The sequence below is a fragment of the Hyla sarda genome, chromosome 13 (genome assembly GCF_029499605.1).
Source record: "Hyla sarda isolate aHylSar1 chromosome 13, aHylSar1.hap1, whole genome shotgun sequence".
Classification (NCBI taxonomy): Eukaryota; Metazoa; Chordata; class Amphibia; order Anura; family Hylidae; genus Hyla; species Hyla sarda.
In genome coordinates this window covers 26,375,427-26,402,635 of record NC_079201.1, presented here as the reverse complement: position 1 = coordinate 26,402,635, position 27,209 = coordinate 26,375,427, and the positions used below count along the sequence as shown (strand labels likewise).

The following is a 27,209-nucleotide window of genomic DNA, read 5'->3' as shown; positions in this document are numbered from 1 at the left end:
CAGTCTTGGGTCCTCTCCACTTTTCCCTCCATACACCCCCCATTGGAAAAACTAGAAGTATATTTGATTTCCATGACCTGACGAAGCGAAGGACCCCTCGCGAAACGCGTAGTCTTTTAGCCAAATAAAGAAAGGAAGTATTAACAACATAACGCTTCCCGTATCCTCATTGTCCCACACTTCCATCTGGGACACAGGACCGTTGCACCCAGTTCTGCATCCATTTTTTCCTGCCGGACCAGAGACGTTGATGCCCAGATCCAGCACCAGCCACATTAATGTAACCAACATCACCGATGATCAGGATTGATGCATGACAGCATCTTCTTAGTGTATTGCACACTTCCATGCGTTTTCCAGTGTTGTGCCTTATGCGCAACATAAGAAGGTGAGCGTGCCCATCCCACCTCACCGTCTAATGTATAACCCCCACCACCTTGGCAGACCACAGTAACAGCACTTAGAGAGCACCCCCTTTGTTTCCTTTCTTTCTCTTTCATATATATTTTATTCATTCTCACCTAGACTATTGTATCTCTTTGCTAATAGACCTTCCCTTCTCTAAACTCTCCCCTCTCAAGTCTATCCTAAATCCTGCAGCCAGACTCCTCTTCCTTTCCAGCTGTTATACAGACCGTGTTAGTCACTACGCTGGTTACCTATTCAGTATAGAATAGAGTACATAATCCTCATGCTCACCCACAAAGCCCTCCACAGTGCATCTCCGTCTACCATCCTACACGTGCTCTCCGCTAATGATATAAAACAAACATCTTTTATAATCTGAACCGCTCACTCCCTTCTCCAAGACTTAGCTTGTGCTTCACCAGTTTTCTAGAATGTGATACCCTGAACCCTCAGCCTTTGGTGGTCAATGACATTTAGAGATTAGCTAGTGACTGGTTTATTCACCTTTTTGTATAAAACATGGCTGGACCATTGTATCAATGAAGCACTTTCTGCCTTTGTCTCAGCGGCATTCCTCATAGTCTGTAAGCCCTCACTCCTCCTGTTTGAATATTTACTGTGTAATATTGTATTATGTTTGATACTTATCTTTATTTGTACCCCCATATTTTTTTTTTATTGCTGTGGAAATTAGTGGGGAGATATAAATAATCATTATTATTATGTGTGCCACAGTGACAGGTCATTGTATTTATTTCTTCTATTGTTAGAAATCTAGCTGTTGGAATAGGGATACAGAATTTTCCAGAAGGCCTTGCAGTCAGCCTGCCACTGCGTGGAGCAGGAGTATCTACATGGAAGGCGTTTTGGTGAGTTCAAATTGTTCAAAGTCAATCTCAGAAAAATGCACTAACCATAGATGTGAGCAATGGTTTGTTCATGCACAATAAAAGAGCATGTTGTATTTGGTGGTTCCTGGACAGTCATTGTATGTTGAGGTCATGATGCTATAGGAAAATGATAATTGGTTCAGAAATATGAAGGAAAAGAAGCCCAAAGTAATACTAAAAAAATAAACTGTACGGGATCCCTATATTGGCCTATGATAAGCATTTATCACCTAATCACAAGATATGTGATAAGTATATGATCGAGGTCAGATTAACATGTATATCTTACTCCTGCTTTGATTTTTAGGAGTCTATTAGGCAGTGTCACTCAAAGATAGGACCACCCACTGGACTCTTAAGCATGGAAAGAGCAGAGATTCTAATCAATTAATAACACATTAAAATGAATATTTTCCTAGAAATGTATAGATCAATCTGCTCTATATCATGTTAGTAGATCATGTACAATGTGACAGGGTTCCTTTAGTAATCTCAGTCAGTGCTAGTGGTGGTAAATATAGCAGTGGTCAGGCAGGGTTACTATTATGAGTGCAATCAAGAATTTCTGTTCTCTTGGCTAGTGGGGGTCCTGGTGGTTGTATCCTCAGTGATCATACATGTACCACATATCCTGTGGATAGGTGATCAATGCTTTTATTTAGATATTCCTTAGTACCTGTACTGTATTATTCCAGCAGCCGCTGCAGTATTCCCTGATTCATCAGCCAATCAGCACAAGGTTCAAAGTGAAACATTGCTGCTAATTGGCTTTTGGAGAGTCAGGGAGCGAATAGCAGTGTCGAAACACTGCTGATTCCTCATGGTGAACGGCAGGATCACCAACCTAGGCAGCCACCCGGTGGGCTGGGATTCAGCATTCATGTGCAGACAGAGGCATTGTACATTGCATACATCAAATGTGGAGGCCAGAAAGTCACTGTATACAGTGGGGAGCAAAAGTTTGGGCACCCCAGGTAAACATTTGTATTAATGTGCGTAAAGAAGCCAAGGAAAGATGGAAAAATCTCCAAAAGGCATCAAATTACAGATTAGACATTCTTATAATTAGGGATGCACCGATATATCGGCGGCCGAAACATATCGGCCGAAAATAGCTATTTCGGGGAAATGCCGAAACAACAAAAAAAATGTGCCGATCATGACCCACCTCCCCGCCCGCCCACAGCACAAGTTACAGGAATACTTCTTTTTATGTGCCCGGGCCGGCTCCCTTGTGTGGCTGCAGGCGGGGGCCGACCAGAGCATATAAAACCTAATACTGTATACTAAAAACCAGGGGGCCTCCAGCTGTTGTGAAACTACAACTCCCAGCATGCCCGGACCGGCAAAGTATGTCCGGGCATGCTGGGAGTTGTAGTTTCACAACAGCTGGAGGCCCCCTGGTTTTTAGTATACAGTATTAGGTTTTATATGCTCTGGTCGGCCCCCGCCTGCAGCCACACACGGGAGCCGGCCCGGACACATAAAAAGAAGTATTCCTATCCCGGACATCCCTGTGTCCCGAAAAAACTTTTCGGGACATAAGGATGTGCGCCGGTCACTCACTGACGTCCCGTTCGTACAACCATAGAGACGCAGGAGGACCGCAGGATCGTCGCAAGAGAACGCGTGCTGGCCGGGGCCTGGTAAGTGACCGGCGGCGCGTCATCTTCTTGAGTGTTCCGGTCACCGCTCCTCCGGTCCCGGCACCTACTGCTATGGTCCATAGGCCACAGCAGTAGATGTGACCCCCGGGCCGGAGGAGCGGTGACCGAAACACTGTGGGGGCAGACCAGTACAGACATACAGCCTGCAGCCATACACTGTATATGGCTGGAAGCTGTATGTCTGTGGGGTGGGGGGGAGCTGCCTAATATTGTGGGGGGACTGCCTACTATTGTGGGGAACCTGCCTATTAATGTGGGGGAGCTGGCAATCTAATGTGGGGGAATCTAATCTAATGAGCGGAGTGCTACATTTTACCAGAAGACGGGGAGAAGTCATTTTCGGTTTCGGCCGGACATTTTTTTTTATTTCGGTTTCGTTTCGTTTCTGAAATTTCCATTTCGGTGCACCTCTACTTATAATATGTCAACAAAAGTTAGATTTTATTGGTGGAGGTTAAATGTCCTGATTTGGGTGATTTGAATGTTGGTAAATATACATTATTGGGTATATTGAAGAGCAGCTACAGGTTGCTGGCAGCACTGCATACACAATTTACTGGATCATATTAGGTTGGGATTTATCTCAGGAAAAATAAGTGGTGTATTAGTGACTGGAATAAAGGCATCCTTAAATGATAATTTTATAGAAAAAAAAATTAAGTATTAATTTTTGAAAGTAACTGTATCTTTTCATTGACAGGTATGGACAGCTCAGTGGAATGGTAGAACCCATTGCTGGTGTGTTAGGAGCTGTGGCCATAACACTGGCAGAACCGCTGTTACCCTATGCATTGTCCTTTGCTGCAGGTGCCATGGTGTATGTGGTGATGGATGACATTATTCCAGAAGCGCAAACTGGGTGAGAACTAGGAGGAAAAAAAAGTTAACGTCTTCGGGACGTTATCGGCATGGTAATTGCCGATAACGTCCAAAATCGTGAATATCTGCCGATAATATCGGCCAAACCGATAATCGGTCGATCCCTAGTTCACATCACGTTTTGCCCAATACTGGACCGCATACGGCTGGTGGGGGGGAGCTTAAACCGGGCACTCCTGTATCCCTCCTGTATGCCGCCCGTAAGTAAAGTAATTCAATGAGCCAACCCGAGTGAACTGGTCGGCTCATTTTTGCCCATATGCGGTTTTCTACAGGACCTAAATCCATAGTCAACCACGGTTTTAGGTCCAGTAGAAAACCGCATACGGGCAAAAATGAGCCGACCGGGTCACATACGGGCGGCATACGGCAGGGATACGGGAGCAACCGGTTTTAGCTCCCCCCCAGCCATATGCAGTCCCGTATTGTGGAAAAACGTGATGTGAACCCAGCCTTACTCTGCAACTGCTCAATATAAAATCTGCTACAAGGAGATCTACAATAACTCCCATCCAGTGATAAAATTTGGCTTTAGGTGGCAGCATGTGCAAGACTTGCTTCTGACAAAAGTAACTCTGTTCTCCAGGACCTTTTAGTTGCTATTAGATGGGAGATTGATTGACGTGCAAGAAGAAGCAGGAGACAAACTCCTGGAGCTGCCAGACATCAACCAAGGATGTGGGTGAATGCTGTGGGCTTTCAGGCACTCTGAGCTTGTATTAAAGGGGTACTCCGGCGCTAAGACATCTTAACTCCTAGCCATAGGGGATAAGATGCCTGATTGTGGGGGTCCCGCCATTGGGGACCCCCTGTGATTTCCACGCCGCACCCCGTTAGAATCAGCCCCCGGAGCGTGCTCGCTCCGGGTCTGATTACTGGCGATCACGGGGGTGGAGCATAGTGATGTCACAGCTCCACCCCTGTGTGACGTCACGGCCCGCCCCCTCAATGCAAGCTTATGGGAGGCGGCGTGACTATGCTCCGTCCCTGTGATCGCCAGTAATCAGACCCGGAGCGAGCACGCTCCAGGGGCTGAATCTAACGGGGTGCGGTGTGGAAGATCACAGGGGTCCCCAGCAGCGGGACCCCCGCCATCAGGCATCTTATCCCTTAGCGCCGGGGTACCCCTTTAATAATCACCCCCATCCGGTGAACAGCAACAGAGATCTTAGTGCTTGCATGCAATAAGAGCCGTAGCCGTCATGCTGAAAGATGCCACCAGCAAGTATTACCACCACCATCTTCATCATCATGCACTGGGCATCCTAGGGAGCCCAGTGCACAATCGCTGTGGGGATGTCAAGCAACCTTTGAGGCTTCTCCTGTGCATTCCCCTGAAAGACTAAACTTTGAAGCAGAATCCCATTAAGATCAATGGGAGTCTGCTGCAATCCGATTCCACATGGAATTTCCCTAGTGTGGACGGGCCAGAGAATGCACTTGCAGCATATTTGCTGCATTTTTTTTAGCGACTGTTCCATACATCTAAATGGGTCCTGCAGTGCGTAGGATGAGCAGCCGGGAATGAATGACTAAAGCCATGTTTTAGTGAGTCTGTATATATTTCTGTGAACCTGCTTACTAACTGCTGTATGTTTACCTTCATCACAGTGGCAATGGGAAGCTGGCCTCATGGACCTGCATTCTGGGCTTTGTAGTCATGATGTCTTTGGATGTTGGTCTCAGTTAATGAAAAACAAGACTAGAAGAGGTGCTGGCGCCACGTCTCATGTTTACACTTTATGAACTATTCTAGCCTAGCTTTTTTAAATCATCGGGGATGATTGCCGGAGCGGTGCGTGCCGATTAGCAGAAGAGCCGAATTGATTATCGTAAAAATGAATGATGGGTTGTATTTAATGACCAAATGTCTTGTGTGTTATATATTGTTGGTCTGGGTTGTTTGAAGCTTTATATATAAAGTGATTAACCAACAGGCAGTATGACTTCATAATGTAATAATCATGCATTGAATCCATACAGTTGATTTTTAAGAAATTGTCAAAGAAAAAAACACTTCTTTCTTGATAAAACAGCACCACTCTTGTCCACTGGTTGCGTCTGGTATTGCAGCTCTGCTCCACCGAAGTAAATGGGACTGAGCTGTAATACTAGACACAACCTGTGGACAAGAACAAAAAATAAAGCTAAGTTTTTCTAGTCCTGGACAGCCCACATAACTGTTATTTTTACATATAAATTTAATGGTGAATGTTCAGCACCTTTCTCTTGTGCACAGTCTGACATTGGCCATGGGGAGACGCTGCAGCGCACCGGACAAACCTGCATAGGGAAAAACAAAAACTTTTTTTTTTTTCTAGACCTTCCCATCTTTAGTCCAGATCTCTAGATCTCTCTCCCCCCCCCCCCCCCCCCCTCCTCCAAATAAGCTGAATTAGGGGGCTGCAGTGCTTGTTCACCTGGCCACAGTTCATACACTTTTGGCTGTGCCTGGTACAAGTAAAAGGGATGCAACTCCAACTCCAGGCACAGAAACAAGAGAGTTTGTACCAGTTACAAGTGTGCCTTCTCTACTGTGCCTTCCTCGCTCATCCACTAACTCATGTACAAACAGGAGTAACTATAGGTGCAGCTTAAGTGTACATTGGGCGGTCAAAAATATTTATTAACTGAAAATAGCGGCAACTATTGGTTGGTTTCACCGGCGTTTTGTCTCCATTTATGTATTTCTATTATAGTATGTTTAAAAGGAAACTGGCAGCTGGGTCACCCGCATTAAACACAATACACAAGGTTATAGTGCGGGTGAACTGGATAAAACGGAGGTAAAACTCGCTCTGATTAGTGCGGCTGTAGTAGCGATACAAGTAGTATTAGGGTCTGTTGCTAATATGCTAATGTCATCTTTTGCGCAATGGAGGCAGGAGCCAGCATACAGAGCTTTCCTGCCTCCATCCCCTCTGCTCTTAAAGGGGTACTCCGGTGGAAAACTTTTTTTATTTTTTTATTTTAATGAACTGGTGCAAGAAAGTTAAACAGATTTGTAAATTACTTCTATTAAAAAATCTTAAAGGGGTACTCTGCTGCCTAGTGCTTATTTCACCAACTTTTTACCTCTTACTTGATGACTTCACATAACACCCCTGTACTGTATGCGCCTTATCCATTAGCATTGTCGTTCCTTGAGTTGGTGTTCTGTCTGGCTCACGTTGTTGCTTATTTCCTGTTGTTCGGTCCGTGAAAACTACCATTCCCCTAATACATTGCGGCCTGATTATGCGCTTAGGTGCCATCTTTTATTTCCGCCCATAGGCGTCCTAGCTTCTGCCCCTTGTTTCTTCTTTCCACGCCCATTATGTTCCATTGTTCGGTAGAGAAATGTGCGCCTGCGCATCCCTACGCTGCCAGCGTAGTGCTAACGTAGCATACGTTAGTAGCGTAGCCATGCGCAGTTCTCCTTCCAGTTCAGGGTTTACGTTCCTAGCGTAGCCCTGCGCATGCCCAGTTGTCCTTACAGCTCAGGGCTACGCTACTAACGTAAGCCCTTATCTGTAAGAACTACTGCGCATGCGCAGGGCTACGCTACTAACGTAGCCGATGTTAGCACTACGCTGTAAGCGTAGTGCTGAGAACGCGATTCACAAAATGACCAGACATACGCACTACGCGCCGAAGATGACTCTCAAAATATACATGACGCGCCTGCCGCAAAGGACGATTGGACCAGGCTAGGACACTCACACAAGGGGCAGCAAAGAAAGTGGAAAAACGTAATTCCCACACAATTTCAAAGAATGAATATTCAAGAAGTGGGCCGGCTTGACTACGGACACGGGAGGAGGGAAATGTGGACGTCAACGCCGACACTGCAGGGCGGGCTGACAACAACATGGCCGCAAACGTTGCCAGCAGTCACCAAGGACCAAAAAACTACACTACTTCCTGCACATAGGAACAGTAAGTATAATAATATGCATTATTGACACAGCAAGCATATAAGAGAGTTAAACAACTTTACACAATGGGCAAATGTATTGATAAAGTCATAGCAGCGGAGTACCCCTTTAATCCTTTTAGTACATTTTAGCAGCTTGTATGCTACAGAGGAAATTCTTAACTTTTTTTAATTTCTTTTTTGTCTTGTCCACAGTGCTCTCTGCTGACACCTCTGTCCATCTCAGGAACTGTCCAGAGCAGCATAGGTTTGCTATGGGGATTTTCTTCTGCTCTGGAAAGTTCCTGACACATGCATCAGGTGTCAGCAGAGAGCACTGTGGACAACACAAAAAATAAAAATAAAGATTTTCCTCTGTAGCAAACAGCTGCTAAAAAGTACTGAAAGTAGAAGTAATTTACAAATCTAAACAGAAAAAAGTGGGTGGTGCAGCTCACAATTATATACTGACCGAGGTGAAGTAGGCTAGAAAACACCTATACCCTAGGTGTGAGAGCGAAATAAAATATTTGATACAAAGATTGTCTACACCTCAAGGGCAGTATTCACATTAATAAATTGGTTGACTGAGACCGTGCTTCAATTATGTACCAAATTTTATTAAAAGTACAGCTTATGTTGCATAAAATATAGTGCATAAAATATTTCCCACACAGGGGCCTTGTGGGGAAAATAACAGTTGCAATAAGAATAAGTGTGGAGAGCATAAAACAAAAATTAATAGACAGTAAAATTGTGTTGTGACCGATAGTCCGGCAATTTGGAAAATCTGATAGTCCGGAAAACCAGATGGAATAGTCCAGCAAATAAGAAGATGAAATAGTCCAGAGAATAAGAATAGTATTTCCAGATGGTGGATTAATGTGACATGAAATTAATATTGCCGGATAATTGGAGGTCCCGCTCTGGTGGGCTGCTTTGTGAGTGCTTGCATGCGCCGGCACGTCTGGTTCTGATGGCACTCAAACCCGGTGTATGACGTGCTCGTCTGCAGTAAATCGGAGGTAACCGAAGCAGATGGTTCCTGCTGGGTTATCTCGTGGTGATAGCGTGTGACGTCAGCAGTGGACGGAAACAGATCACAGGATCACCAGTTCTCCCATAGCAGGCAGACCGCGATAGTGGTGAGAGATATCGGTGGATGCCGTTTTTTTGATTAAAAACAATCTTTAGTGCTGGTTGGTGTAAAAGTCCATAGAGCGGTCACTCTACACAAAGGCTAAACACGTTTCGGGGTGCTTAAGAGCAACGTAAATGACCCCTTCTCAGTAGCTTTGACTTCCAAGTGTCTCCAAACATTTAAAAAAAAACGGCTTCCACCGATATCTCTCACCACTATCGAGGTCTGCCTGCTATGGGAGAACTGGTGATCCTGTGATCTGTTTCCGTCTACTGCTGACGTCACACGCTATCACAATTTTACTGTCTATTAATTTTTGTTTTATGCTCTCCACACTTATTCTTATTGCAACTGTTATTTTCCCCACAAGGCCCCTGTGTGGGAAATATTTTATGCACTATATTTTATGCAACATAAGCTGTACTTTTAATAAAATTTGGTACATAATTGAAGCACGGTCTCAGTCAACCAATTTATTAATGTCAATACTGCCCTTGAGGTGTAGGCAATCTTTGTATCAAATAATTTACAAATCTGTGTAACTTTCTGGCACCAGTTGATTTAAAAATAATAAAAAAAAAAAAAAATTCCACAGGAGTACCCCTTTAAATGCCCGCCCTCAGTGCACTTTCATGAATGAAGAGTCCCTTATGAGGTAGGCAGGTATATGGGTGCAGAGGGGTATGCAGGCAGAGAAGCTCTTTAAATCACGTCTTCAGTCTCCATTGCGCAAAGGATGGTGTTAGCATATTAACAACTAATACTACTTTGTAACTCCTCAACAGTGGCGCTAATTTAGAGTATGTTATATCTCATTTTAATAGTTAACCGCACTATATCCCTGTGTGTTTGATTTGGTGCGAGTCAACTAGCTGTCCTGTGAGTGCCAAAAAAAATATATATATGTTATTCAGTCGTATCCATGAATTAATATATATTGTATAGCTTTTAAGTGTATAAAGCGTATACATTAAATGGACCAAAAGTGCAGTGTAAACCTACCTTTAGAGTTACTTTAAAAACAGCAGCTCTGGAGCTCATAGTACTGTGCCAGGTAAGGACCGATACACTGAAAGGCATTTGGAAGTTTTATTTGACCAAAGAGAAGCCATGACGGTGCACTCCTCCATTTTTGGCCATTTCAAGCTGAGAAGTTGTATCACTGGAAGACAAATGGTTATAGGAAACCATCTGTGCCATAAGCACACCTTCAGTCAGAACCCTTCTGGTAATACATGTCAGTTATATTCTTTGGTCAAGAGTGTGTTTTATAGTGTGAACATGGTTCTGTCATACAAGAAATGTATGATGTGTCCTCGAATGTTTGGACTCCATAACAGAGGGGATCCTGTACTGGAATATGATACCGACACTGGTAATGTGATGGACCAAATAAAAGCTGTAGTTTTATTCTGTCTTCTGTGATTGTTTTTATTTTGTACTCTTTGTTCAGTGTGTCAGTAATGTGAAGTATGCTGGGAGATGTAGTTTTACCACAGGTTGCAGATCTGCAGCTCCCTATATTTCATTACAACTGTATCCGTCAATAATTGCTGCTACTAACTAGCGAAGAATTGTTTGCATCTACCCGATCCACATGGCATTCACCCTCCATATGAGAAGAAGTGTACGAGGGATTGCTGCTGTCAGACTAATATGATCAGCTTTTATGAGGAGGTAAACGCAAGCCTGGGCAGGAGTCATTGGATTTGATCTATCAAACCATATCATAACTTGCCACATAAAATGAGAATACTTGGGCTGGGGGAAAATGTGTGTAAGGAACTGGCTCAGTAATAGGAAACAGAAGGTGATTATTAAAGGTATAGGGGGAGATTTATCAAAACCTGTGCAGAGGAATAGTTGCCCAGTTGCCCATAGCAACCAATCAGATCACTTCTTTCATTTTTCACAGGCCTTCCTAAAAATGAAAGAAGCAATCTGATTGGTTGCTATGGGCAACTGGGCACGTTTCCTCTGCACAGATTTTAATAAATCTCCCCCATAGAGTCTGTTGGGGTCTAGTGGGGTACCACAAGGAAGCAGTATTGGAGGGGATTACGGTTAATAGTGGAGACCACAGGGGTCAGTTCTGGGCCCTGCTCTCTTTATGACCTTGTAGAGCAGGGGTCTCAAATTATCCGGGGGCCACTGGAGGTAGCAGCTGAGTGAGGCTGGGCCGCATGCGCCCATTACATATAATGCCCTCATCATACGCCCCCCATCATCCACCAGCAACACCCTCCACCAGCAGTAGCACCACCATCATCCTCCAGCAACCCCCCCCCCCCCCCCCATTCCCACTACCCCGTGTGGTAATAGCATGAGCTAATTGATGATGGGGGTGCTACTTCTGGGGGTTCCCACATTAGGTAGGCAGCAGGTTCCCCACATTAGGTAGCATTTTCGATTACCCACCCCCCCTTCCCCCTCAACTCACACACACAGACAGACACACACACACACACACACATTTGCACACACACATAGACAGACAGACACACATGTGCACACACACGCAGACAGACACACTTGCACACAGACAGACACACATGCACACACACAGACAGACAGACACACATGCACACACACGCAGAGACACACGCAGACAGACACACATGCACACAGACAGACACACATGCACGCAGACAGACACACATGCACACAGACAGACACACACACACATTTGCACACACAGACAGACAGACACACACATGCACACAGACACACATGCACAGACAGACAAACACAGACAGACAGACACACATGCACACACATTGACAGACAGACACACATGCACACACATTGACAGACAGACGCACATGCACACACACACGCAGACAGACACACATGCACGCAGACAGACACACATGCACGCAGACAGACACACATGCACGCAGACAGACACACACACAGACACACACACAGACACGCAGACAGACACACACATTTGCACAGACACACACACAGACACGCAGACAGACACACACAGACACGCAGACAGACACACACACATGCACACAGACAGACACACATGTACAGACAGACACACATGTACAGACAGACACACATGCACAGACAGACACACATGCACACACATAGACAGACAGATGCACACACACACGCAGACAGACACACACGCACACAGACAGACACACACAGACAGACAGACACATGCACACACACACATAGACAGACACATTTGCACACAGACAGACACACACACATGCAGACACACATGCACAGACAGACACACACGCAGACAGACACACATGCACACACAGACAGACAGACAGACATGCACACACACAGACAGACACACATGCACACACACAGACAGACACACATGCACACACACAGACGCACGCACACAGACAGACGCACGCACACAGACAGACAGACAGACACACATGCACACAGACAGACAGACATGCAGACAGACAGACATGCACACACACACACACACACGCGCAGCCAGACACACACATGCACACAGACACAGACACACACACACACATAGACAGACAGACACACATGCACACACACACACACACACAGACAGACAGACACACATGCACACACACACACATACGCAGACAGACACACACAGACACGCAGACACATGCATTATATATGGGGGCATTATATATGAGGGGGCGCATGATGGGGGCATTATATGTGAGGGGCACAACACAGGGGGCATTATATGTGAGGGGTGCATGATGGTGCATTATATATGAGGGGGACAGGATGGGGGCATTATATATGAGGGGCACAGGATGGGGGCATTATATATGAGGGGCGCATGATGGGGGCATTATATGTGTGGGGCAAAGCACAGGGGGCATTATATGTGTGGGGCACAGCACAGGGGGAATTATATCATATAATGCCCTCTGTGCTGTGCCCCTCACATATAATACCCTCTGTGCTGTGCCCCCCACACATATCATTTATATGTATGGGAACAGCACAGGGGGCCCCCCTGTCATGTGCTCTTCACATATAGTGCCCCCAGTGCTTTGCCTTGCAGCCCCTCACATTAAAAATTCCCCTAAGTTTTTAAATCCCCCTCCCCCTCCTCCTGTACGATATAGTGCCCTTAACAGTGGCACATATTCTGTCCCCCAAATCCCCTGGGCCCTGATGATGTGATGTCATCGCGCCGGCCTGCAGTGGATCGCGACCCCGCAGCTCACACACTGTGTACTCACAGCCAGTGGCGTTGCTAGGGTTTGTGTCACCCGTTGTGGTAGAAAATGGTGTCGCCCCAACATGCTGGGAGTTGTAGTTTTGCAACAGCTGGAGGCACCCTGGTTGGGAAACACTGACATAGATAGATAGGGAATATATATAGACCAGGGGTTCTCACCTATTTTTAGTGAGGGTCCGCTTATCCAGGTCTGCCATCCGGTAAAGGTCCAAGCTGTATGCTAATGCTTGGTGCACACCTAGCGGCCTCAGCGCCATGAAGGCAATAGCAAACTAACAACTGAAGTGTGGAGGATGCATAACCTGAATACTGCTGCACACTGTAACCACTGACTATAATACTGCCACACACTGTACCCCCTGAATATAATACTGCCACACACTGTACTCCCTGAATATAATATTGCCTCACACTGTGCCCCCTGAATATATTACTGCCACACACTGGGCCCCTGAATATAATACTGCCACACACTGGGCCCCTGAATATAATACTGCCACACACTGGGCCCCCGAATATAATACTGCCACACACTGTACCCCTGAATATACTACTGCCACACACTGTATCCCTGAATATACTACTGCCACACACTGTATCCCTGAATATACTACCACATACTTTGCCCTGAATATAAACCTGCCACCCACTGTGCCCCTGGTATATTACTGCTACCCAATGTGCCCCTTAAAATAATACTGCCATTCACTGTGCCCCTGAAAATAATTCTGCCACACACTGGGCCCCTGTTACATTACTGCCACACACTATTCCCCTGTAACATTACTAGCAGATGCTATGCTCTAAGGCTGACTAATTGTACCTCTGTGTCTCTTAAAACAATGAAATGAAGCCACTGTGCCTATAGAATGAATGACGCCACTGTGACCCCAGAATTAATGATGCCAGTGACCACAAAATTAATGATGCCACTGTACCCACAGAATTAATGATGCCACTGTGTCCCACAGAAATAATGACACAACTGTATTCCCAGAATTAATGATGCCACTGTGCCTACAGAATTAATGATGCCACTGTGACCACAGAATTAATGATGCCACTGTGACCACAGAATTTATGATGCCACTGTGACCACATAATTAAGGATTCCACTGTGCCCACAGACTTAATGATGCCTCTGTGACCACAGAATTAATGATCCCACTGGGACCACAGAATAAGTGATGCCACTGTGACCACCGAATAAGTGATGCCACTGTACCCACAGAATTAATGATGCCACTGTACCCACAGAATTAATGACACAACTGTATCCCCAGAATTAATGATGCCACTGTGCTTACAGAATTTATGATGCCATTGTGCCCACAGAAGTATTGATGCCACTGTACCTCCAGAAGTAATGATGCCACTGTGACCACAGAATTAATTATGCCACAGTACCCACAGAAATGATAATGCCACTGTGCCTCCAGAAGTAATGATGCCACTGTGCCTACAGAATTAAGGATGCCACTGTGTCCCACAAAATTAAGGATGCCACTGTGACCACAGAATTTATGATGCCACTATACCCACAGAATTAAGGATGCCACTGTGTTCCACAAAATTAATGATGCCACTGTGCCCCCATATTAACTTTGCCACTGTAACTCTACATCTGTTGTAAAACTACAACTCCCATCATGCACAGACAAAAGGTCATCATGGTAGCTGTAGTTGTACAATAACTGGAGAGTCACAGATGGGGGAACACAAATTTTTACCTGAGAGCTTAGGATCGCCCTCCCAGGTCCTGCACTGCTCCGCTGCTCTGGCCTCTTCTAGTCAGGCTTGGCCAGAGCAGATGATGCAGGCAGCTAATCGTGCTGCCTGCATCATAGGAGAAGCGTAGGGCAGGGACACATCGCTCCTTTGCTCCGGGCTGCGGCTATTCATTTGTATTGGCATCTCAAAGACACCGCTACAAATGAATAAGGGGAGATCCAGCGGATGGTCCGAATAACTGGTGGACGCAGTCCGGATCTGGACCGTGGTCCGCCAGTTGAGTACCCCTGATATAGGACATAGATCAATGTTTCCTAACTAGGGGGACTCCAGTTGTTGCAAAACTTAGCATGTTGGGAGTTGTAGTTTTGAACAGCTGGAGGCACCTTGTTAAGGAAACACTGATCTATGTCCTATCTCAGTGTTTCCCAACCAGAGTACCTCCAGCTGTTACAAAACTACAACTCCCAGCATGCCTAGACAGCATTGTAGCTTTGCTTTGGAGACACCTTGGTTGGGAAACACTTATTTATGTCAGTGTTTCCAAACCCTCCAGCTGTTGCAAAACTACAACTCCCAGCATGCTAGGAGTTGTAGTTTTGCAAAAGCTGGGGGCACTTCTGGTGAGAAAGGGGTGGGGGAGCAGGGATTGTGCTGGGAAGGGGGAGGGATGATGCTGGAAAAGGGTGGGCATGGATGGTGGGGGGTAGTTTACCTTACCTGCCTTGGAACACTGCTGGGCTCCTGTATCCTCCAGGCACTTCCTGCTTGCTGGGGTCATGTGATGTTTTGGTGTCACATGACCCAAGCAGAGCAGTCGAAAGCTGCCAATCAGGAGGAAGAGAAGCCGAGTAAGTGCCGATAACTCCACTGACTCGCTGTGTGCACGCTCCCTCTGTGACAGCCAAGGTTAGTGAATGGTGGAGCGGAAGCTTACAGCTTTGGCTCCACCATTCTAGGGGACAGCAATCTCGGAGGGGGGGGGGGCAATTGCCCCGTTGCCCCCCCCCCCCCCCCCTGGATCGGCCACTGGCTACAACTACTACCTTAAGGGAGGCTACAACTATATACAGGGGGCTACTATCTACAGGGAGACCTACCTACAGGGAGTAACTATGTACAGGAGGCCTACCCTACTCTGGGCACCTGTATGAGGAAACAATGTGAAGTGACCTGTTCACCTACTAAAATGACCTAACACCTTTATGTGGGCGATCTACCTACTCTTCCCCACCTACTTATCTTCCCACTCTACTCAGTGGGACACTAAGAGGGTTATTATTACTGTTTTGTGCACTATAGGTACTGTAAAAGTGCAGAATCTAAAATGTTTTTGTGGCAGATTCTTTGGAGATGAGTGGCTGGAAGAAATCGCCATTACCATCTGGGCTGGATGGAGACTAAAATGGAAAGTGAACGACTCCAATTAAAAAAGAAGTCAACTATGAGTCACATGATGTAACTGTATGTAATCACTTATATGGTCTGCAAAGTCTGTGTAGAGCCAGGGTCACCACTGTCTGTGTATAGTGGTTTTCATTTAGTATTAGTATGGTAGTATTATCAAGTCACTTTAAGGTGTTACTGTGTAGTCATGATGTGGTACAATTATTGGTCTATTTTATAGTGTGTTGGTGATACTGGTCTATGTACAGTGGTTATTATTCCGTATCATTATGGTATAGTATTATTATTCCGTATCATTATGATATAGTATTATCCTGGCACTATATAGTCCCCGGATGAGCATCGACACATACATTGTATACACCCATACATCTATGCACCATACATTCCCTTACATTTACAGGCCAGGCACCTGAGGCCTAATGATCAAGTTTCGCTTAACCCGTACAGGACCTAGGGCGTATGGATACGCCTTCTGTACTCGGGTACCGGGCCGGGATGACTGCTGATATCGATCAGCAGGCACCCCATGCAAATGCCCAGGGGGGTCATCAGACCCCCCCATGTCGGCGATTGGCGCAAATCGCAAGTGAATTCACACTTGTGATTTGAACTGATTTCGGGTCTATGGTGACCCGGAATAGAAGGGGGATCGCAGGTGTCTAAGACACCCACGATCCCCCTGTAGCCATAGGAGTGACCATAGACGCGACCACCAATAGCAGATTAGGGGCGGGGGGGTTTACTTTCATTTTCCCCGTTCTGCCCACCCACAATAGGCGGGGCAGGACGGGGAAATGACGGGGACCGAACGCCGAAGATCCACTTACCCGTCGGTGGAAGCTGCGGTGATCGGCGCGGGCGGCGATGTCGTGCGGCAGAAGAGGACGGCTCCCTGGATCCGACGGAAGCCGGTAAGTTGCCTAGCAACATCTAGAGGGCTACAGTCTGAGACTGTAGCCCTCCAGATGTTGCAAAACTACAACTCCCAGCATGCCCAGACAGCTGCTGGGCATGGTGGGAGATGCAGTTTTGCAACAGCTGGAGGTCTACAGTTTAGAGACCACTGCACAGTGATCTCTATACTGTAGCACTCTAGATCTTGCAAAACTACAACTCCCAGCATGCCTACATAGCTGTTTGCTGTCTGTGCATGCTGGAATTTGTAGTTTTGCAACATCTGGAGGTTCACAGTTTGGAGATCACAGTGCAGTGGTCTCTATCTGTAGCCCTCCAGATGTTGCAAAACTGCAAATCCCAGCATGCCGAAACAGCTGTCTCGGCATGCTGGGAGTTGTAGTTGCGATCCCTCCAGCTGTTGCATAACTAGATCTCCCAGCATGCCCTTCGGCGATCAGTACATGCTGGGAGTTGTAGTTTTGCAACAGCTATAGGCACACTGGTTGGAAAATACTGAGTTAGGTAACAGAACCTAACTGAAGGTTTTCCAACCAGTGTGCCTCCAGCTGTTGCAAAACTACAACTCCCAGCATGCACGGTCTGTCAGTACATGCTGGGAGTTGTAGTTTTGAAACAGCTGGAGGTTTGGACCCCCCTGTGAACGTACAGGGTACATTCACACGGGCGGGTTTACAGTAAGTTTCCTGCTTCAAGTATGAGCTGCAGCAAACTTTTCGCCGCAGCGCAAATTTCTAGCGGGAAGCTGACTGTAACCCGCCAGTGTGACTGTACCCTAAAAACACTACACATACACCCCCTTACACTGTCCCCCCAATAAAAATTAAAAATGTATTGTACGGCAGTGTTTCCAAAACGGAGCCTCCAGCTGTAGCAAAACAACAACTCCCAGCATTTCCGGACAGCCACTGACTGTCCAGGCATGCTGGGAGTTTAGCAACAGCTGGAGACACCCTGTTTGGGAATCACTGGCATAGAATACCCCTATGTCCACCCCTATGCAATCCCTAATTTAGTCCTCAAATGCGCATGGCGCTCTCTCACTTCAGAGCCCTGTCGTATTTCAAGGAAACAGTTTAGGGCCACATATGGGGTATCTCCGTAATCGGGAGAAATTGCGTTACAAATTTTGGGGGGCTTTTTCTCCTTTAACCCCTTATGAAAAGGAAAAGTTGGGGGCTACACCAGCCTGTCAGTGTAAAAAATTTTTAAATTTTACACTAACATGCTGGTGTTGTCCTTTACTTTTTATTTTCACAAGTGTTAAAAGGAAAAAAAGCCCCCGAAAATTTGTAACGTAATTTCTCCTGAGTACAGAAATACCCCATATGTGGGCGTAAAATGCTCTGCGGGCGCATAACAAGGCTCAAGAGTGAGAGCGCACCATGTACATTTGAGGCCTACATTGGTGATGTGCACAGGGGTGGCACAGGGGTTCTGACATAAACGCAAAAAAATAAATACCCACATGTGATCCCATTTTGGAAACTACACCCCTCATGGAAAGTAACAAGGGGTATAGTGAGCCTTAACACCCCACAGGTGTTTGACGAATTTGGATGGAAAAATGAAAAAAAAAAATTCACAAAAATGCTGGTGTTACCCAAAATTTTTCATTTTCACAAGGAAACATAGGAAAAAAGCCACAAAAAATTTGTAACCCCAATTTTTCTGAGTAAGAGCATAAAATGTGTCCGGAATTGAAGGCTACGTGTTTTACAAAGCCCCCATAGAGCCAGAACAATGGAACCCCCCACATATGACCCAATTTTGGAAACTACACCCCTCACGTAATGTAATAAGGGGTGCAGTGAGCATTTACGCCCCACAGGTGTCTGACAGATTTTTGGAACAGTGGTCCGTGAAAATGAAAAATGTAATTTTTCATTTGCACAGCCCACTGTTCCAACGATCTGTCAAACGCCAGTGGGGTGTAAATACTCACTGCACCCCTTATTAAATTCTGTGGGTGGTGTAGTTTCCAAAATGGGGTCACGTGGGGGTCCACTGTTCTGGCACCACGGGGGGGCTTTGTAAACGCACATGGCCCCCGACTTCTATTCCAACCAAATTGTGTCTTCAAAAGCTCAATGGCGCTCCTTCTCTTCTGAGCATTGTAGTGCGCCAGCAGATCACTTGATGTCCACACATGGGGTATTTCCATACTCAGAAGAAATGGGGTTACAAATTTTGGGGGTCATTTTCTCCTATTACCCCCAGTAAAAATATAAAATGTGGGGGAAAACCAGCAATTTAGTGAAAAAAATTTTTTTTTTCATTTACACATCCGACTTTAGCAAAACGTCGTCAAACACCTGTGAGGTTTTAAGGCTCACTGTACCCCTTGATGTGTTCCTTGAGGGGTGTAGTTTCTAAAATAGTATGCTATGTGTTTTTTTTTTTTTGCTGTTCTGGCACCATAGGGGCTTCCTAAATGCGACATGCCCCACAAAAACCATTTCAGTAAAACTCGCTCTCCAAAATCCCATTGTCGCTCCTTCCCTTCTGAGCCCTCTACTGCGCCCGCCGTACACTTGACATACACATATGAGGTATTTCCTTACTCGAGAGAAATTGGGCTACACATTTTAGGAAGATTTCTCTCCTTTTACCCCTTGTAAAAATTCAAAAACTGGGTCTACAAGAACATGTCAGTGTAAAAAATGAAGATTTTGAATTTTCTCCTTCAATTTGCTGCTAATCCTGTGAAGCACCTAAAGGGTTAACAAACCTTTTGAATGTCATTTTGAATACTTTGGGGTGCAGTTTTTATAATGGGGTCATTTTTGGGGTATTTCAAATAAGAAGGCCCTTCAAATCCACTTCAAAACGGAACTGGTCCCTGAAAAATGTTGATTTTGAAAATTCTGTGAAAAATTAGAAAATTGCTGCTGAACTTTGAAGCCCTCTGGTGTCTTCCAAAAGTAAAAACATGTCAACGTTATGATGCAAACATAAAGTAGACATGTTGTATATGTGAATCAATATATAATTTATTTGGAATATTAATTTTCCTTACAAGCAGAGAGCTTCAAAGATTAAAAAAAATGCAAAATTTTCAATTTTTTCATCAAATTTTGGAAATTTTCACCAAGAAACGATGCAAGGATCGACAAAATGTTACCACTAACGTAAAGTAGAATATGTCACGAAAAAACAATCTCGGAATCAGAATGAAAGGTGAAAGCATTCCAGAGTTATTAATGCTTAAAGTGACAGTGGTCAGATGTGCAAAAAATGTCCGGGTCCTACAGTGAAAATTGTCTGGGTCCTTAAAGGGTTAAAGGGGTACTCCGGTGGAAAACTTTTATTTTTTATTTTATTGTTTTTAAATCAACTGGTGCCAGAAAGTTAAACAGATTTGTAAATGACTTCTATTAAAAAATCTTAATCCTTCCTGTACTTATTAGCTGCTGAATACTACAGAGGAAATTATTTTCTTTTTGGAACACAGTGCTCTCTGCTGAATAACGAGCGCATTGCTCTCTGCTGACATATCTGTCCATTTTAGGAACTGTCCAGAGCAGCATATGTTTGCTATGGGGATTTTCTCCTACTCTGGACAGTTCTTAAAATGGACAGCAGAGGTCAGCAGAGAACAATGTGCTCCTGATGTCAGCAGAGAGCTCTGTGTTCCAAAAAATATATATAATTTCATCTGTAGTATTCAGCAGCTGATAAGTACTGGAAGGATAAAGATAAATAAATAAATTTAAATAAAAAATTTAACCTCTTAAGGACCCATGACGTACGCGTACGTCATGACTCCGCTACTGATCTATAACGCGGGGACACGGCGTGGCCCGCGTCATAGCGGGTCCGGCCCAGCCAGACCCGTGGCTAATAGCGCGTGGCATTGATCGCAGTGCCGCGCGCCATTATACCTTTAGACGCTGCAGCTAAAGTGAAAGCATGCCGGTTAGCTCAGGGAGCTGTTCGGGATTACCGCAGCGAAATTGTGGCATCCCGAACAGCTTACATGACAGCCGGAGGATCCCTATCTGCCTCCTCGCTGTCCGATTGCCGAATGACTGCTCAGTGCCTGAGATCCAGGCATGAGCAGTCAAGCGGCAGAATCATCGATCAGTGGTTTCTTATTAGAAACCACTGATCAATGTAAAAGATCAGTGTGTGCAGTGTTCTAGCCCCCTATGGGAGCTATAACATTGCAAAAAAAAAAAAAGTGGAAAAAAAAAGAAGTGAATAAATTTAACACCTCCCCTAATAAAAGTTTGAATCACCCCACTTTTCCCATAAAAAAAAACCTGTGTAAATAAAAATAAACATATATGGTATTGCCGCGTGTGGAAATGTCCGAATTATAAAAATATATCATTAATTAAATTGCACGTTCAATGGCGTACGCGCCAAAAAATTCCAAAGTCCAAAATAGTGCATTCTTGGTCACTTTGTATATCATGAAAAAACGAATAAGTCCTATCAATGCAAAAATGGTACCGCTAAAAACTTCAGATCACGGCGCAAAAAATTAGCCCTCATACCGCCCCATATGCGGAAAAATAAAAAAGTTATAGGGGTCAGAAGATGACAATTTTAAATGTATACATTTTCCTGCATGTAGTTATGATTTTTTCCAGAAGTCCGACAAAATCCAACCTATATAATAAGTAGGGTATCATTTTAACCGTATGGACCTACAAAATAAAGATAAGGTGTAATTTTTACCTAAAAATGTACTTTGTAGAAACGGAAGCCCCCAAAAGTTACAAAATGATGTTTTTTTTTTTTTAATTTTGTCTCACAATGATTATTTTTTCCATTTCGCTGTAGATTTTTGGGTAAAATGACTGATGTCATTACAAAGTAGAATTGGTGGCGTGTCAAACAGTTGCTTATCAGCAAATAGTACTGACATATTCCTTTAAAAGTGATTATAAACAGTAGTGTTCTCCCAGCTGTGGTTCTCTAGATGTTGTAAAACTACAATTCCCAGCATGCTAGGACAGCCAACAGCTGGAGAGGTACGGGTTGGAGACCACTGATATTCAGGGTAACCAACAATTAATTTCTCCTGTTGTCACACACTTTAACCCATTAAGGACCAAGCTTTTTTCAGTTTTTGCACTTTCGTTTTTTCTTCCTTACATTTTAAAAATCATAACCCTTTCAATTTGCACATAAAAATACTTTGTAATGACATCAGTCATTTTACCTAGAAATCTACGGCGAAATGGAAAAAAGAAAATCATTGTGTGACAAAATTTAAGAAAAAACGCCATTTTGTAAATTTTGGGGGCTCCCGTTTCTACGCAGTAAATTTTTCGGTAAAAATTACACCTAGTGTTTATTATGTAGGTCCATACGATTAAAATGATACATACGTGTAGATAGAAAAGGCAGGGACGGCACCAAACGAAAAGACTCGGGATCAAACTGTGTACCGTTCAGTGAGGCAAATGGCACAGCTGAGCAATCAAGTTGGAATGTGTCCGGGTGGTGGTGCTAGGATAAACGAAAAGGACAGCTAGTAATATCATATGTGGGAAGGAAATAAAGATAATCCGCACTCACCACCGGGTTTGGCAACTCGCGTTCCTATGTGGAAATGACCACTGGATCAGAGAGGGATATCACTTGTGTGCGCTCAGAGGCAATAACCGGCTATTTCGCGCACTTGCGCTTCATCCGGCCATACGATTAAAATTATACCCTACTTATATAGGTTTGATTTTGTTGTACTTCTGTAAAAAATCATAACTACATGCAGGAAAATGTATACGTTTAAAATGGTCATCTTCTGACCCCTAAAACTTTTTCATTTTCCCACAAACGGGGCGGTTTATTGGTACCACTTTTGTTTTGATCGGACTTTTTCATTGCTCTTTATTTATTTTTTTATGGTATAAAAGTTACCAAAAATATGCTATTTTGGACTTTTTGGAATTTTTTTGTGCGTACGCCCTTGACCGTGCCGTTTAATTAATGATATATTTTTATGGTTCGGACATTTGTGGCAATACCACATATATTGGTTTTTATTTTTATTTACACACTTTTTTTATGGGAAAAGGGGGGCGATTCTGATTTTTATTAGAGAAGGGGTTAAATCACATTTATTAACTTTTTTTTTTTTTTTATGCAGTGTTATAGCCCCCATGGACTGATCTCAGACTGTTCAATGCATTGCCATAGGAATGCATTGATCAGTGTTTTCTGAGCTTGATTGCTCAAGCCTGGATTTCAGGCTTGGAGCAATCAAGCGCCGATTGGACAGCCGGGAGCAAGGTAAGACACCTCCCTCTGTCCTGTCAGCTGTTCGGGACGCCGCGATTTCAACACGACGATCCCGAACAGCTCCGCTGAGCTAACCGGCAGTGTATTCTCATCTGCTGAAAGTATGCCGAAATGTCAGACCAAGTTGGAGCAGGTTTAAAGGGGTACTCCGGTGCTTACACATCGTATCCCCTATCCAAAGGATAGCTATCACGCCCCCTCCCGTAGGCTTGCATTGAGGGGCGGAGTGTGACGTGACACGGGGACTGTTTACAAACAGGGACTGTTTACAAACAGGGTGCCGCGTGCATGATCAGGGCGTCCCCAGGATAAGATGTGTAAGCACCGGAGTACCCCTTTAAATACAGTCTAAAGCATAGATCTATCTCAAAGTCTGTGCACAGAATTTATCAAGGGCATTGCGCCTTTTGATACATTAGATGCACAATAGACTAGCCTAACCCTCTGTAGTTTGGTCTATATTGATGCGGGACATAGACAGCTTTGATAAATCTCCTCCAATCTGTGCAAAGTATGTGATCAGGGTGTGTTCACACATTAAATATTTTAATCTAATAACAGAAATGGATAATGGGAATAAAAGCCTCACATTTTCCTAAATGATCCATTCCTAGCTTTGGCTTCAAAATCTGCATAAAGAAAACTGGATGTGGAAACACACCCTTAGACTGTTATGCACAACCACTCTAAATTGTACCAAGACTGCATTTAGGATCCCAAATATGCTCAAAAAAATCAGGAAAGGCGAAAGTCCTGTGGGAAGAGGCAGCATTACAGCTGCTCCTCTTAACCGAATCCCCAGTACAGCTTGGGACCAGCGCTGATCACCAATGCCACAAAGTACTGCTGCATTGTATAGAACTTCTCTCATGCTGCATCTTCACTCAGGGATCATTTCTCAGGACTATCGGATTAAGGCTTTATTCACACTGCTTTTAGGGCATCCATTTTATCGTATGGCATATCGCTGAATAAAGAAAAATATATATATGGGCAGTATATCGCTGTTTTTTTTTGTATAGGGAAGCGCAGCAGACATTGGGTTAATACTCGCTCTGCTCTCACACAAGTGCTGAGTCAATGCAGAGGAATGCTCTTTCTTTTTTGCCTTTCCCTTTCTCTTAGAGAACACATGTACAGGGAGGTGTGCAGAGGGGGAGGATGTTACAGTAATGTGGAAACCTGACTTCCCTCCCATACTTTCCCCGGGGATCGCGTGCAGATGCCTTTATTTACCTGATGCCAAAAGAGAGCAAGGCAGACAGAAGGGACAAGGTGCAGCTGGGTGTAATTGCGGTTTGTGAGCAAGGGCGGAACCCAAAAGCCAAGCAGGAGCTCTGCACGCACAGGAACAATGCTGCTATTCTTGTAAGATCCAGGAAAGAACGGGCCTGGGAAAACTGTTGGCTCACGTCCGTACACCTGAATTACATCAAGCCGGAACTAGCCCTGCTGTGCAGAGTGAAGAAGATGAGACATATTGTAGAATAGAAAATATCTGTACAACTTCTACTAATCATTTTTTCCTTTACATAACAGGATGCATTTAAGGAGTCAAATTTGTCATTAAACCATTTTTTTTAAATGCAACTCACTATGTGACCTTGTTGGGTCAATTAAAATGGGCATACTTAGCACTGCTACATCTATGGCAATTTTCTCTGCCCTCTAACTTGTCACATCTATAAGTTACTCCTTTGTATCACAAGTATAAAACAAGCACCTAATAGAAATTGTAGCTGAAGGTTTACAATGATTTAGGTTCTATTTACATCTGCATTGCAGCTCTGTTAGGATGACATTATATTCTTTCTTCTCCAAAGCTATGGACCCCCCCCCCCCCCCCCTTATTATAAGTCACTTGGGTCCACTGGATGCAGTTGTCCATCAAGTGGTAAATCTGTCATGCTTTAGTTTCTCCATTTTATGATGAAGCAGGAAAACAGCATTAAAGGGGTATTCCAGGATTTTTTTTTATTTGACTATGCTACAGGGGCTGTAAAGTTAGTGTAGTTCATAATATAGTCTGTACCTGTAAGTGACAGTTTTCTCACAATTCTTCTGTGATTTTCACCCCAATATTTATTTTTAACATCATACAAAATGACTGTTGTTTCAGATTTTTCCCAGGTTGCAATGCGGCTAACACCTGACTCACTAGTCAGCTGATGACAGGGAGCCTGTCTGCTTCAATGGGTGGAAGGATCGCTTGGTGGGAGAGAGATCAATCTGCAAATAATGCAACAGCTGTAGGCACCCTGATTGAAAACCACATGTCTTTTGAATGGATGCAGCTCATATATGTTTCAATGGGTGGGGTGGCTGAGGTGTGGGAGGGAGAAAAATGGAATTATGGGATTTGTAGGCAAAAAAGAAAACTCATACAGGAAATACCAGTTCACAAAAAGCTAGCCACAGTGTTATGGTAATCTCACAACATAGCCATTTAGCCCCAAGACAAGGGCAGATCCTTCCTAGGCATGTCCATTACTGTCTGCCAGGTACATACTAAAATCATCTTATGGTGGATAACATCTTTAAGGATGCACATGTAAACGTAAGCTACAAACAGGCAACTTTGATTCTAAAGGGATTTTTTGGCCCGGAAAAACAATGGCACAAAAAAAGGTCCCCCTAATTTTTCTCCTTCATGATGCAGCTTTTGTGTTGTTTTTTTGTAAAGGTGATTTTTATCTGGCATTTTATCCCCTGTGGATTTCTCGTTACAAATTACAAATCTTGTCCTCAAGTATTTCTATAGAAGACTTGGGGGGAAAAACGCCTACATACGTGGCGCCTACAGATGTCATTTTTTCCTATCTATAGAAGTTTAAGGAAAAAACTTCTAATTTATTGAAAAAAAAAAATATGCCATACCCAGAGCATGCAGCGAATTAGAAAAACTGCCACTGAGCAAAAAAAAAAAAAAAAAAACGCCACTAAAGGGTTGGGGAAAAAAAAAGTCATGTGGGTATGACATTTCATAGTTCCCATCAACTCCAATGGACTAGCATCTTGCTGCAGCATTTTTGGCCATAAAAGACTGTACACCAATGAGGTCTGGTGAGCACTGAGCAGCAAGCCCAGCACCTGGATAGTGGATTTCTGTTATAAACAGAGTGCATGGACTGTGTATTCAAGAAGAGAAAAAAAACAGACATGGTCGCACATCAATAACAGGCACAGTGATCTAAGGCTTTTCAGCAATAAATTTATTAACCTCTTGGGGACGAAGACCATTTTGACCTTAAGGATGAGGCCAATTTTCGTTATTGCACTTTAATTTTTTCCTCCTCCCTTTCTAAAAATCATAACTCTTTAAATTTTCCACCTACAGACCCATATCAGAGCTTGTTTTTTTGTGTCACCAATTGTACTTTGTACTGACATCACTGATTTTATAACAATCTGTGGCGAAACAAAAAAAAAACGTATTTTGGGGGCTTCCGTGTCTACGCAGTGCACTTTTCGGTAAAAATGACACCTTATCTTTATTCTGTAGATCCATATGGTTACAAGGATACCCAATTTATATAGGTTTTATTTTATTTTACTACTTAAAAAAATTATAACTACATGCACCAAAATTTGTATGTTTAAAATTGTCATCTTCTGGCCCCTATAAAATTTTTTGCCCCGTGGTCTGTAGTTGTTATTGGTACCATGTTTGTTTTGATGGGACTTTTTGTTTACTTTTTAATATTTGTTTTATGGTTTATGAAGTGACCAAAAATGCAAATTTCTTTTTTTTACATATACGCCATTGACCGTGCTGTTCAGCTAACATTATATTTTAAAAGATACA

At 44.1% G+C, this 27,209-nt stretch overlaps 2 protein-coding genes across 34 annotated transcripts in view; one reads left to right on the top strand and one right to left on the bottom strand.

Annotated features, from left to right (window-relative positions):
• SLC39A11 (solute carrier family 39 member 11) overlaps positions 1 to 8,335 on the top strand; it is a 499,832-nt gene extending 491,497 nt beyond the window's left edge. For all 4 annotated transcript variants that reach the window (XM_056550534.1, XM_056550532.1, XM_056550533.1 and 1 more), the window contains 3 exons: positions 1,179 to 1,277; positions 3,666 to 3,824; positions 5,456 to 8,335. In XM_056550534.1, coding sequence (XP_056406509.1) covers positions 1,179 to 1,277; positions 3,666 to 3,824; positions 5,456 to 5,534 — 337 coding nt within the window. In that variant the 3' untranslated portion in view covers positions 5,535 to 8,335. The remainder of the gene's footprint in view (positions 1 to 1,178; positions 1,278 to 3,665; positions 3,825 to 5,455) is intronic.
• LOC130297737 (general transcription factor II-I repeat domain-containing protein 2-like) overlaps positions 1 to 27,209 on the bottom strand; it is a 1,987,867-nt gene that overhangs the window by 84,528 nt on the left and 1,876,130 nt on the right. For 2 of the 30 annotated variants that reach the window (XM_056550560.1, XM_056550546.1), the window contains one exon: positions 5,996 to 6,127. The exons of 26 other annotated variants lie outside the window; for them this stretch is intronic. The gene's annotated coding sequence lies outside the window, so the exon portion shown is untranslated. Of the gene's footprint in view, positions 1 to 5,995; positions 6,149 to 27,209 lie in introns of those variants that run through there. 2 more of the 30 variants (XM_056550559.1, XM_056550555.1) reach the window with 2 other exon arrangements.